This window comes from Pangasianodon hypophthalmus, chromosome 24 (genome assembly GCF_027358585.1).
Source record: "Pangasianodon hypophthalmus isolate fPanHyp1 chromosome 24, fPanHyp1.pri, whole genome shotgun sequence".
Lineage (NCBI taxonomy): Eukaryota > Metazoa > Chordata > Actinopteri > Siluriformes > Pangasiidae > Pangasianodon > Pangasianodon hypophthalmus.
In genome coordinates, this window is record NC_069733.1 from 4,873,284 (window position 1) to 4,885,465 (window position 12,182).

Below are 12,182 nucleotides of genomic sequence, written 5' to 3' on the forward strand. Positions count from 1 at the left end.
CCTTTTATGACATACAGATGGTCAACATATTGAAGTAAAAAAAAAATAAAGTGCCTTAGTGCAGTTTTGAAATGGTAGATTTCTTCTCAGATTTCATCTATGGAGTAAAAGCACAACTGGAAACTGGAAAGAAAATGTTCACATTTCAGCTGTTGCTGAAAACTCCAACTGCCATCCATGCATATGCATATTATTATTATTATTAACATGGCTTTCAACAAAAAAGTAGGCTCAGCCACAGATGGTCCAGATGGGCCACAGAGAGTTTGATATCATTTACACACTGTTATGGCCACAACCACCAGGTTTCCAGTGAAAAAACAAACTGTTGAACATTGCCACACAATGAGTTTTCAGAGCCATTATGGGTGGTCACAGGTCAGAGATTGGACTTGTTCACACTGGTGTCCCCCAGGGCTCAGTTCTCGGGCCTTTTCTTTTTAGTATTAATATTTTTCCACTTGATCAGCTTTTAAGATCTCTTGGCCTTAACTATCATTTTTAGGCAGATGACACTCAGATTTACATTCATTCAAAATCAGGTCCTTTCCTTTCAAATTGTATTTCTGAGAGAAACATATGGATGACAAACAATTGTCTTTGCTTAAACAGTTCTAAGACTGAAGTCATGCTTCTTGGTTCTCCTCAACTGCGTGATGCTGGTTCTATAACCGTGTCCGTTGTTGGCTCTGTCTTGGAATTTCAAAGTAAATTGAAGAACCTCTGAGTTATTTTTGATGCCAGTCTGACATTTCACCCACATGTGCACTGTTAAGACTTCCTTTTTATCTTAGAAATATTGTGCGTTGACAGCCTATGTTGTCTTTTTCTGTTGCTGAAAGGCAGACTAACTTGCTTTTTATCACATCGATTATTGGAATGCATTTCTTATTGGAGTCTTTTTATCCACACTCAATAAACTGCAATATCTGCAAAACACGGCAGCCAGCCTGACTGCTACTAGGGTATGTGATCACATAACCCCTATTTTAGAGCCCTTGCACTGGCTCCCTGTCAGGTATCATGTTGATTTCAAAAGCCTTATGCTGATGTATAAAGCATTCCATGGTCTGGCTCCTCAGTATCTGGCCAAGCTCTTAACTCTGTACTCACCAAATTGTATTTTGTGCGCCCGTCAGTCTTCTTCTGGTGTTTTAGCTGTTCCTCAAACACGTCTTTGCTTCACTGGTGACAGGGCTTTTTCATCCTATGCCCCTAAACTGTGGAATTGTCTCCCAGTTGATGAAGGGAAGCACAGTCGTTAGGTACTTTGAAATCTTCTTAAAACATTTTATTTTAGGATAGCTTTTACTTGACTACTGGCTTTATTTTGTTATGCATATACATTCATAATTCTTTATTTATTTTTGTTGTGTTGTTTTGCTGTAAAGCGCTTCAAGAAAGCAACTTTTAAAGGTGTTATACAAAATAAAGTTATTATTATTATTATTATTATAGTCTGACCAAAAAAAAAAATCCAAATTTTTCAAAAGCTACTAGAGAGTTTTGTATGAAGCAGGTATGATGATTACACACGGTAATCTTGCATGTATGCAGATGGGCTATGATCAAAAGTTGGTGGTTTTTCATCTGTCATGACAGTCTCTCTATCCAATGTTAAAATTCTGGTTTGCTAGATTAACATAAAAAGAGATAGATGCTGTTGACCAGCACAATTGGGTAACACTCTATAATAAAAATACATGAATTATCATTCACTAATCCCTGAATTAATACTTACTTAAATATGAACTAATGATGAGTTAAGGCATGTACTAATCATGAACTAATGAAGAGCTAACTCCAACTAAGTTATTTAACTTTAACTACAGTATGTTAGTACATGTTTGTTAGTTAATGTATTAATTAACATGTAAAGGTAAACGAAATCAAACTATAAGAAAGAATATGAAATAAATGTGAATAATTTCATAATTTTTATTTTATATAAATAAATAAATAAATAAATATTTTAATTTATTATATATAATAAATAATAATTTAATCTCAACTCGTTTTGCCTTATTCTCCATCATTCTCAAACTAAAACACCAGAAAATAATCTTATAGAACACTGGTTTTAAAATCTGCTAAATGAATACTGTATTAATTTCACCCTTGTGGGCAAAGAAGCAGTGCCCCGGGCCATAGCCACCCAAAGCACGTACTAGTTCTACAGTGGGATTTGTAGACAAAAGGATGGAAAACGGGTTGAGATGAAATTGTTGGTGCTTATTTTTAGTACGTCTTTCTGCATTAAATAAGGAGGATCACTGTAAATTATGAAAGTAATCCTGTGCCATCCAATGATGTTTGTGTACACAGCTGCATATGGCAAATTATATAAACAATTTGAAATTATGCATGTTTAATTCATATTCTTACTTATAGAGCTTGTTTGAATAGATTATCCCTACATCTTAATTAATACATTAACTAACTTAATACATACGTTAACTACATTAACAAACATGCACTAACATGTACTTAAGGTGGTCATTATTCACACATGAATTCATAAGACTCACGTCGTAGTTAAGATTAGCTCTTCATTAGTTTGTGAATAATACGTGCCTTAATTTATCATTAGTTCATATTTAAGTAAGTATTAATACAGGTATTAGTGCATTATTATTCATGTACTGTTATTGTAAAATGTTACCCACAATTGCACAGTTTAGCTCATTGCTTGGGTTTCAAAATGAATTGTTATATATGACCTCCATACAACAAGCTGTTTACAGAGGTTTCATGAAAGCAATGAGAGCCCCACACATAATGCAGCAGCTAAACACCACCAAGTGTGAATAGAACTATCTGTGATGTGCTCAAATTAACCTAAAATTGACCTTGTTGGCTGTGTACACCATTAGTGTGTTTAAAATATAGTGGTGGCTCATTGACACTTTGAGGATTCTTTGCGTTAGTGCTCCAGGGGATCTTGTGAAGAACGATGATATCATGAATTCTGCCACGTACCAAGATATTTTGGCAAAAAATCCAGATGATGACCCCAAATCAACACAAAAATGGTTTTGAGGTGGACAGTCTCTGGGTTTAAACCATGTTGAAAAACCGTGGTCTGAATTGAAGAGAGCAGTTCACATACAATACAAGTTTTAATTAAAGTGGAAGCCATACTTGGGAATGTATGAAGATTTCAGTCTGACTGAAATGGCAGCCATTAGAAGTGAATAGCAGATTGATGTGGATAGCACTTTGAATGTAGGAACAGTCTAAAAGATAAATCAAGATGTTATCAACAAAGATAGCAAGCTGCATGTGATCACCAAACCTGCATACAAACTAGTGAAAAAGTTTGCATGAAATAACAGCAACACTGCAGTGCTAAGTATTCTAAATAGGATACCCTCTCTTCAACAAAACAGTTACACTGTTTCTGACCAGTTGTCTTGTATGAATTCATTTTAAAGTGCACCAAGGAACCAAAGACAATAGTAGGGAAGACAAATATATGGTGAATTGTTTTCCCCTGAGGGAGACACTAAGCCATAACTCTTCATCCCATAGAATATAAATCATGCTCCAAAGTAGTAGGCAGGAAGAGACTTAGAGAGTGCTGGCTCAGCACCAAGGGGACCAAGAGCAGCACAGAGCCTGTCTTGGCTTAACACTGAATATAACGTTGTGTTTTTGAATACTGTATACATTGCTTATTATCATATTTCAGACAGTCATATAACCACAAAAAACAACTGTCTTATCATAGCAAATCCATTTTCATCATTTCGTATAAATAAAGTCATAAGACGTTGAACCAGTAAACCAGTCTGTATTCCGAACTACTGTTTGCAGCTTCTCTTTAGTTATGAATCCCTCTGGATTAAACTACAACAAACAACAATACATTTACAAAGTCAGTAGTACTATAAATCATAAGAGGTTATGATTTGAGATTACAATATTTGTAGATACAGACTCTAGCAAACTTGAGGGCCAAGATGAAAGCCTCTAAGCATTTAAAATATAAAACCCAAAGTGTGTGTGTGTGTGTGTGTGTGTGTTTGTGTGTGTTTGTAGGTATCTGAAACTTTGTGGTATATTATTTGAACATTTATTTTTAAAATGAATAACTATTTGCATTTCTCACATGCAAACTTAAACTGCCAAACCTTTGCAGCTTCTTCTCTCTTGGCATTAGTTTGTTAAACAGATGGATGGATGGATGGATGGATGGATGGATAGATAGATAGATAGATAGATAGATAGATAGGCAGGCAGGCAGGCAGGCAGGCACATAGAAATATAAGCAGTCCACATGGACAAATAGGATAAAATCACCAAATAATACTACATTTAAAGGACAACAGCAAAGATAGAGTCTTAAAACAGCATGTAAATACAGGTATGAATGTAGACATGAAAACAGTTGTCACCAAATATCTTTTCAGACTTTAACTCAACAGCAACTTTTTTTTTTTATTGTTTGTTTGTTTTGCTTTGTTTTTGGTCATATTTTGAACCAATCACCCAACTGTAGTCTTTCCATTCAGCAAACAAGCACAGTAGACACAGAGAAGTACAGAACTAGACAGAGCAAGTGAGACAGAAACAGCGAGAGAGAGAGAGAGAGAGAGAGAGAGAGAGAGAGAGAAATTATTTATGTCTGTCCCACCACAGACACAGGAACACAGACACCCTTACAGTGAGCCGCACTAATATAACACTCTGCAGTGCTCCAGAGGAAACTAGAATCACAGCTTGCATTGCACTGACCGTCAGCATGACAAGTGGAAACCAATTCTCATTCCCATCTAGATTGGATGTGTTTTATATTCATAGAGGAACCTGTACATGCAATAATGCTTAGTTCATGATGTGCTTAAGGCTTGCAGTGCACTCTGTGCACCTTCCTAGAGTGAGTATGTCTGTGCGCGGTCCACATTCCTTACTGTTCCTCCTCATGTCTCATGTGTGGTTCAGTATATATGTGTCTGGGTGCGTGTTTGCTGCAGGCATATTTCCCATGTTGCACCATTGCTGTCCCAACACCTAAGAAAAATTATCTGCATCCAGTCTTTTCTCATTCTCCCACTGCTATTCCCTTCCCTCCCTCTTGCTCCCTTGTTCCCTCTCCCCATGCTCCATCTGTCTACTCCCTTACCTTGCGCTTTTTGTCCCGTGAGCGACTCCTCTTCTTCACTCTCTCCTCCTCCTTTTCTTTCCTCTCTTGCTCAGCAAGAGCCTCTAAATCCTTGTTCTTACGCAGGTGTTTGGCGGCTTGTGCCATGGCCGGTGGTCCAGGACTCGGCTGCTGGGTCTGTGCTGGTGCAAGTGTGTGCCACCGGAGAGTGCTGCGTTGCTTCTGCTACGCAGCCCCGCAGCGGCCAAATGAGCCTGCCCAGCCTCCTTTGTCGGTTCCCTCTCTCACACTCTCTTACTCTCTGTCTTCTGCTCGCTCTCTCTCTCTCTCTCTCTCTCTCTCTCTCTCTCGTTTGTGCTGCAGGGGTTGTCAGGCAGGCTGAGCCACAAACCGTTTAGTGAGCGTAATGCTGCCGCAGCACAATACACTTCTCTCTCTATGTCTCAAACCCTTGCTCACTCACACCCTACTGTATTTTCCTGCAGCTCTCTCTCTTTCTCTCTCTCTCTCTCTCTCTCATTCTCTGTCTCTCTCTCTCGTGTCTGTTTCATATTGCGCAGAAGAGCAACAGTAAGTGTGAAGGCATTAGACAATCAATGCAGTGTTCTCTTGCATATTCTCTCTTACTTTGCTGCCTTACTTTGCATACTTTTCTCCAGACCTCTCTGCTGTTACTGCTGTCCATTCAATCATATGGAAGCAATAAGCACCAAACATTGAGAGATAAATGGGAATTTGACACCCTTAAGGAAGTATCAGTGGACCAAATCTGTGTCATTACCCGTCTCTCCGGAGATCCTTCCATGCTGCTTGTTACGGGATGCAGCACACAGTTTTCTGAGCACACGGGAGGTATAGGGGGAGGGGTGGTGGCGGCATGACAGTAATCTCGCCTCCCTCCATGCTGCTGTGTTGTTTCAGTCCCCCACCCAATACACAACTCTTGCCTACCTCAGACCCATAATAAGGACCCGTAAGGTCTGTGGATGTGTGTCTGTATATGGAGTAGGGGTGCAGTGAGGTCTTATAGGTGTGTATGGTGTGTATGTGTATGGTGTGTGTGTGTGTGTGTGTGTGTGTGTGTGTGTCCTACAGACATAGCAATTCATCCTGTACAGAAATGGAAAAGTAAAAATGTAAGAAGGTCTGATCACTATGATCACCTCTCTCTCTCTCTCTCTCTCTCTCTCTCTCTCTCTCAGTTCAATTCCATTCAAAAATTGCTTTATTAACATGACAAATATTAACATGTGTGTTGTGTTGTATTGCCAAATCTTCAGAAACTTAATGACAGAAATAAGTAGATACAAATATTCGAAAACAGTCAAAAAGATTAAACACTTATAACTATTAGGGTTGTGTGTGTGTTTCCCTCTCCTTTGCCAGATTTTCTCTGCATAAGGATTCCTTCAGGACAGCCAAGAGAAGTAGAGACAGCTTCATTTGTTGTCCATCTCAGACTTTCTCTGCTGGGTGTATGAAGCAAAGAGATCCTGCACCTGTCTGGTTTTATTGCTACATACTGTATATCCATGGCTCCCTCGGCTTCTCATTCACTCACCAGTACTGCTGATGCAGGCAAAAAGACTCCCTCTCTCCCTCTCATGCTACTACAGAAACAGAAAAGATAACATATAAGAAAAGCCTGACATAAGAGATATTCCTTTGTCTAAAAGTTTGTTTAGACAAAGGAACAGCACTTTAAACAGTGCTTATAATAAAGGGAATTAATTATGCATGGTCGCAGATACACCTTTGTGCTGCAGATTTCGATTCATTTCAAGGTTACAGAAATCAATTAATTTATTTATCTTTATAACAGTAAATAATTCTCTCCTCTGATAATATTCACTGTGAACTGTATTAGTAATTCTCAGCATAACAGACACTATTGACTTCCATAACAGCTGCTGTTTGAATGAATTCTAGCATTTGCATCATAATAAATCTAGTGTGAACATCTGTGTTCTCATGGCCAGCTTTGTAAATGACAGAACATAAAGAACCCAAGACTGCCAACATTCATTTCAAATTCTGCATTTCTCAGCTGAGCAGTTAAGGCAGGACATTGCACTGCATAGTATTAAAAATCAATGAGCTTGTTTGACTGTCAGGCAAAAGTGCTGAGGGCATGGGCCCTCTAGTGGTATAATATCTGTCTCACTTTCAGTAGTAAAAAGCAACGCAACCAAGCCTAGAGAATATGGCATTAAAAGAGTGGCATTAGAGATCATTTAATAGTATCAAAGTAAAAATAGCAAATGTTACAGAATAAAAATCTATTCTCAAGCCCTGATACTAGGTTCTAATTCTCAGTGTTATATGGCACAACAGCATAATTTATTGATGATGTCGATTTATGTAGACTATATATAAACATCTATTATGTGAAATAGCTTATTCAGGGCAGTACTAAATAAAAAACAAAATACAATTTTTGTGGTCCCTCTTATTTTTTTTAAATTGTTAAAACAAACAAATTGTGCAGATTTTTCAAATATGACCCCAACTGTGTGTGTATATATATATATATACATATATAATCTCCTGAACAGCCATAGTACATAGCCAGTGCTAAGGGCTTGATTATTTTTAAACGAGGATTCTGGTCGTATCTATTTGAAGAAATGTGTAGGTAAGGGATCTAGTACAGAACTAGATGATTTTGATGAGGAAATTAGGAAATTATGCTTCTGTAATGGTCTTATTTTCTAGTTAATTTTGCTACACTATTAAAATAAGAGCCTAGGATTTTTTTTTATCTTCTATTAAGGTGGAGAGGTATGCTGATCTAGTATTGCTAATAGCCTTCTATAGGTAAGGAGGCTCTCCTTCCAAGCAATCTGGAATACAACCAAGTTAGTTTGACCATTTACATAAGGTGCGTGTGTGACCATTATACCAGGGTGCTAGTTTTTTCTTTCTAATTGTTTTTCTTTTAAGTGACCTTTGCTACAAGAAATGAGAACAGCACCTTCCCGAGTGGGATGGATACATCCTGCCCTAACAGGCCAGACTTGCCCTCAAAACTACTCCAATTATCAATAAAGCCCACATTGTTTTCACTACCTGGACATCCAGCAGTTTGGTGACCATAACCTGCTGTAAGCTACATCACCATGCCATATTGGGATGGGGCCAAAGCTTATTATTGTATAGGACATCACCTTCTCTAATTTACACACCTGTACAGTGTTACCCTTTGTAACCTCTGACTGACGAAGCCATACATCCTATGTGAAAGACTATCTTTGAAAAACTATGTTTGCCTAAGACCCTAAGATTGCCTGCTATGTCCCGTGCCCTGGCTCGTTGTATACACCTAACTAGTGTTGCTGGTGTCGCAAAATGCCAAACTAATTTCACATGCCATAAGATAGAGTCTTCTATCACCAGAGCTATTTCAGGCCTCTCAGCAGGTGCCTCACTGAGGAGAGCAAAGCTGTTAGACACGTGAAGTGGAGAGGAGTTGTGCTGCCATGGGCAAACCTTAGTGTTAGCTTTGGCTGTGCATTTATGCCGCTTAATTTATGCTGCAGTCTTCCCTATCTGAGAGCTAACTTATGTACATTTATCACAAATAAAACTACAGCAGAGGAAGAATGACTAAACTTCCTGCACTCAACACACTGAACAAGCTGAATGTTTGACATGTTAAACATATACCTTAGTCAAAGCTTTTTGAGATGATTTTAGACAGATCCAATGTGGATGGCCTACACTTTGCTTTAGACAAAAAAACAAAAGTATTCTTCTAGATAATGAAAATTCAGCAGAAGGGGATAGTGAAAAATACAACAAAAGAAAACAATACAGCAAAATTCTCCATAATACTTATCCATAATAGCGCAAAAAAAGACATAGTGCCACATAGGTGATGAATGCTGTACTCCACTAATGGACCTCCCTGATCCCAATCAATTTGCAATCAATCTTCAGGTCAAGTTTAATATAAACTGTGGCCCCTCTTACCTGTTCTGTGGTGGTTGGAATTAATGGTAAGGTATACTGGTATTTAACAGTAATGTCATTAACTCCTCTATAATCGGTACGTGGGCTCACACAGCCACCCCATCTTTTCTACCAAAAAGACCTCTGCAGCTGTGCATAAAGTGGAAGGGCAGACGTTAAAATGATTAAGCGCCTCTTTAATGTATTCTTCCAGGACCAACTTCTAGGGTAACTTGTCAATGACATAATCCCAGGTTCAATGAGTAACACGTGTGTTAAAGGTTTCAGAATATTCAAGGCTTTCAATGGTCACTTGTGACAAGGGAAGTAAATGAAAGTTTTGAGATAGAACAAACGTCATTATGTTATTTCTCCTTTGTCCCAGACAGTGCCAGGGTTGTGTGCCTAAAGCCAGCGATATCCTAGAATGATTTTTGCATAAAATATTTGTAGGTTATCATATGAGGATTTTTTTTATCATAGCCCTCCCCTTTTTGTCAAACATTGTGATGATGTGCATGAACCAAAAGTCAGGTGAGTCAACCCTGACAGGAAAGTGCCCAAGGTCCATAGTGAGAGGAATGCTAGATTTGTGGACCTCTCTGGGTTGTGCAGCCAGTGCTCTGATGCAAAGGGGTGGTGAGAAGTTCACAGTGGGAATGTCTGCAGCAAGGGCATGGCTGATTAAGTTTCCTGTGGCTCCTGAGCCCATCATGACTGAAAGTGAAAATGATAGCATATTTACTGGTTGGCGTATTTGCTTGCATTTAGGCTATGTAGTATATAGTGCGATTGACATTTGAATGTATTGTTCCAAGAAGAGTCTTTCTCCTTTGCTGGTTAGTTTGGTTTGTAGTTTTGTTGGTTTCCATGTTCAGGCCTCTCTGTTACACTGTAAGTAGTGTAGGTTATTTGCTGCCTGCCTCCAGTGTTCAAAATCCTATGGTGTAAATAAATACTGGGTGGTTACTTTGGAAGGTGTAACAAATTTGGGGACCTTCATCTCAGCTTGCAATAAGATGGTCAAACACTCCTTTTAATTGACTAAGAAATTAATGCAGTAGATGGCTTTTCTGTATCCCCAGGGACATGGCCAATGTTTTGGCTCTCCCCATCAGAATATGAATAGTCTCTGTGCAAATATTTGGGTAATGGAGACTATAGAGTGAGTACTATATAAGGAAACCTTGACAAAGATCCATCATACTTCTCAGGAGGCACAACAAACCCCACAAAAGAGGGAGGATATGTACTACCTGATATCATGGCAGCTCCCATAAGAGTCACTGATGGTGGAGATGTCTTCTCTAGTAACTATAACAGAAACTATGGTAACAATTCAGTATTCAGGGGATACTAGAGATGAAACTGTAACTGAGTCTGAAATTTAGAAACATTTATTTGTTGTGAGGGAAATTATCAGGCTAAGGTGAAAATAAGGTAAATGAAAACAGAATCTGAAGTAGTGTTTCTACCTTGTATTTATAAACTACTGAATGCTAAGAGCAATCCTCTTAAGACAGGAGTTTACACCTGCTCATTTATGCAGTTATCCAGTCAGCCAATCATGTGGCAGCAGCACAGTGCATAAAATCATGCAGATACAGGTCAAGAGCTTCAGTTCATGTTCACGGCAAACATCAGAATGAAGAAAAAGCGTGATTTGGGACTTTGATCATGGCAGGGTTTTTGGTACCATGATGGGCTGGTTTGAGTATTTCAGAAATCGCTGATTTCGTGGAATTTTCACACACAACAGTCTCTAGAGTTTTCACATAATTGAAAAAAAAAAACACTGAGTGAGCAACAGTTCTGTGGGTAGAAATGCCTTGTTGATAAGAGAGGTCAGAGGAAAATGGCCAGAGCTCAGCATGCACAAAACATCAAACCTTGAGGTGGATGGGCTACAACAGCAGAAGACTGTTCCTCTCTGTTTGGGTTCCTCTCCTGTCAGCCAAGAGCAGGAATCAGTTTTAGTGAGTCTGTGCCCATGATAGCCCCAGATTCTTAAACTGTTTCATAAACTGTTTTGTTAGGGGAGAACAGATCAGGCAATGCTTTTCCAATCTTCAACTGTGCTGTTTTGGTGAGTCTGTGCCCACTGTAGCCTCAGGTTCCTGTTCTTGGCTGATGTGGTCTTCTGCTGTTGTAGCCCATCCACATCCACCAAGGTTTGATGTGTTGTACCTTCTGAGATGCTTTTCATGTCACCATGATTGTAAAGAGTGCTTCTTTGAGTTACAATAGACTTCTTGTCAGTCCACACAAGTCTGGCCATGATCTCTCTCATCAACAAGGTGTTTCAGCCTGCAGACCCTCCTCTCACAGGATGTTTTTTGTTTTTTTCGCTGTTCTGCATAAACTCTAGAGACTTTTGTGTGTGAATTTCCCAGGAGATCAGCAGTTTCTGAAATACCCAAACCAGCTCATCTGGCACCAGCAATCATGCCATGGTTAAAATGTCATTTAACCAAGACCACAATTTTTTCATTACCTGAAGCTCATGACCTGTATCTGCATGATTTTCTGCACTGTCCTGCTGCCACATCCAATTGGCTGATATATATATATATATATATATATATATATATATATATATATATATATATATATATATATATATATATATATTCCCCAAAAATATGGTATTTGGTTTGAAGAACACCTTATAATATTCTTGCAATCAGCAAGAATCATGTGGCAGCTTCAGTTATGGTTCACAACAAACATCAGGATGGGAAGAAATTTGAAATGTGAATTCCCTCTGACTTTAACCGTGGCATGATTGTTGATGTCACAACAATTGGCTGCTTTGAGTATTTCAGAAACTGATGAATTTTCACACAGAACAGTCTCTGGAGTTTATAAAGAATGATGAAAAAAACTGGAGAGGTGAAGATTGGAAAAACCTGGCCTTGTCTAACGAATCTTTATTTCTGCTGTAACATGCACATGGTAGGGTCAGAATTTGGTGTCAAGAGCATGAATCCATGGACCCAACCTGCCTTATGTCAACAGTTCAGGCTAGTGGTGGTGTAAAGGTGTGGGAAATGTTTCCTTAGCACACATTGGGCCAGTTAATACCAATTAAGAATCGTTTGAATACTACAGCCTACTAATACATTTT

General features: G+C 38.7%; 1 protein-coding gene across 6 annotated transcripts in view; it reads right to left on the reverse strand.

The window, feature by feature from the left end:
• ank1a (ankyrin 1, erythrocytic a) overlaps positions 1–5,518 on the reverse strand; it is a 107,605-nt gene extending 102,087 nt beyond the window's left edge. The window contains exon 1 of one of the 6 annotated variants that reach the window (XM_053229037.1): positions 5,126–5,518. In XM_053229037.1, the coding sequence (XP_053085012.1) occupies positions 5,126–5,251 (126 nt within the window). In that variant the 5' untranslated portion in view covers positions 5,252–5,518. The remainder of the gene's footprint in view (positions 1–5,125) is intronic. The other 5 variants (XM_053229034.1, XM_053229035.1, XM_034299041.2 and 2 more) reach the window with 5 other exon arrangements.
• Between the last annotated feature and the right edge of the window lie 6,664 nt (positions 5,519–12,182).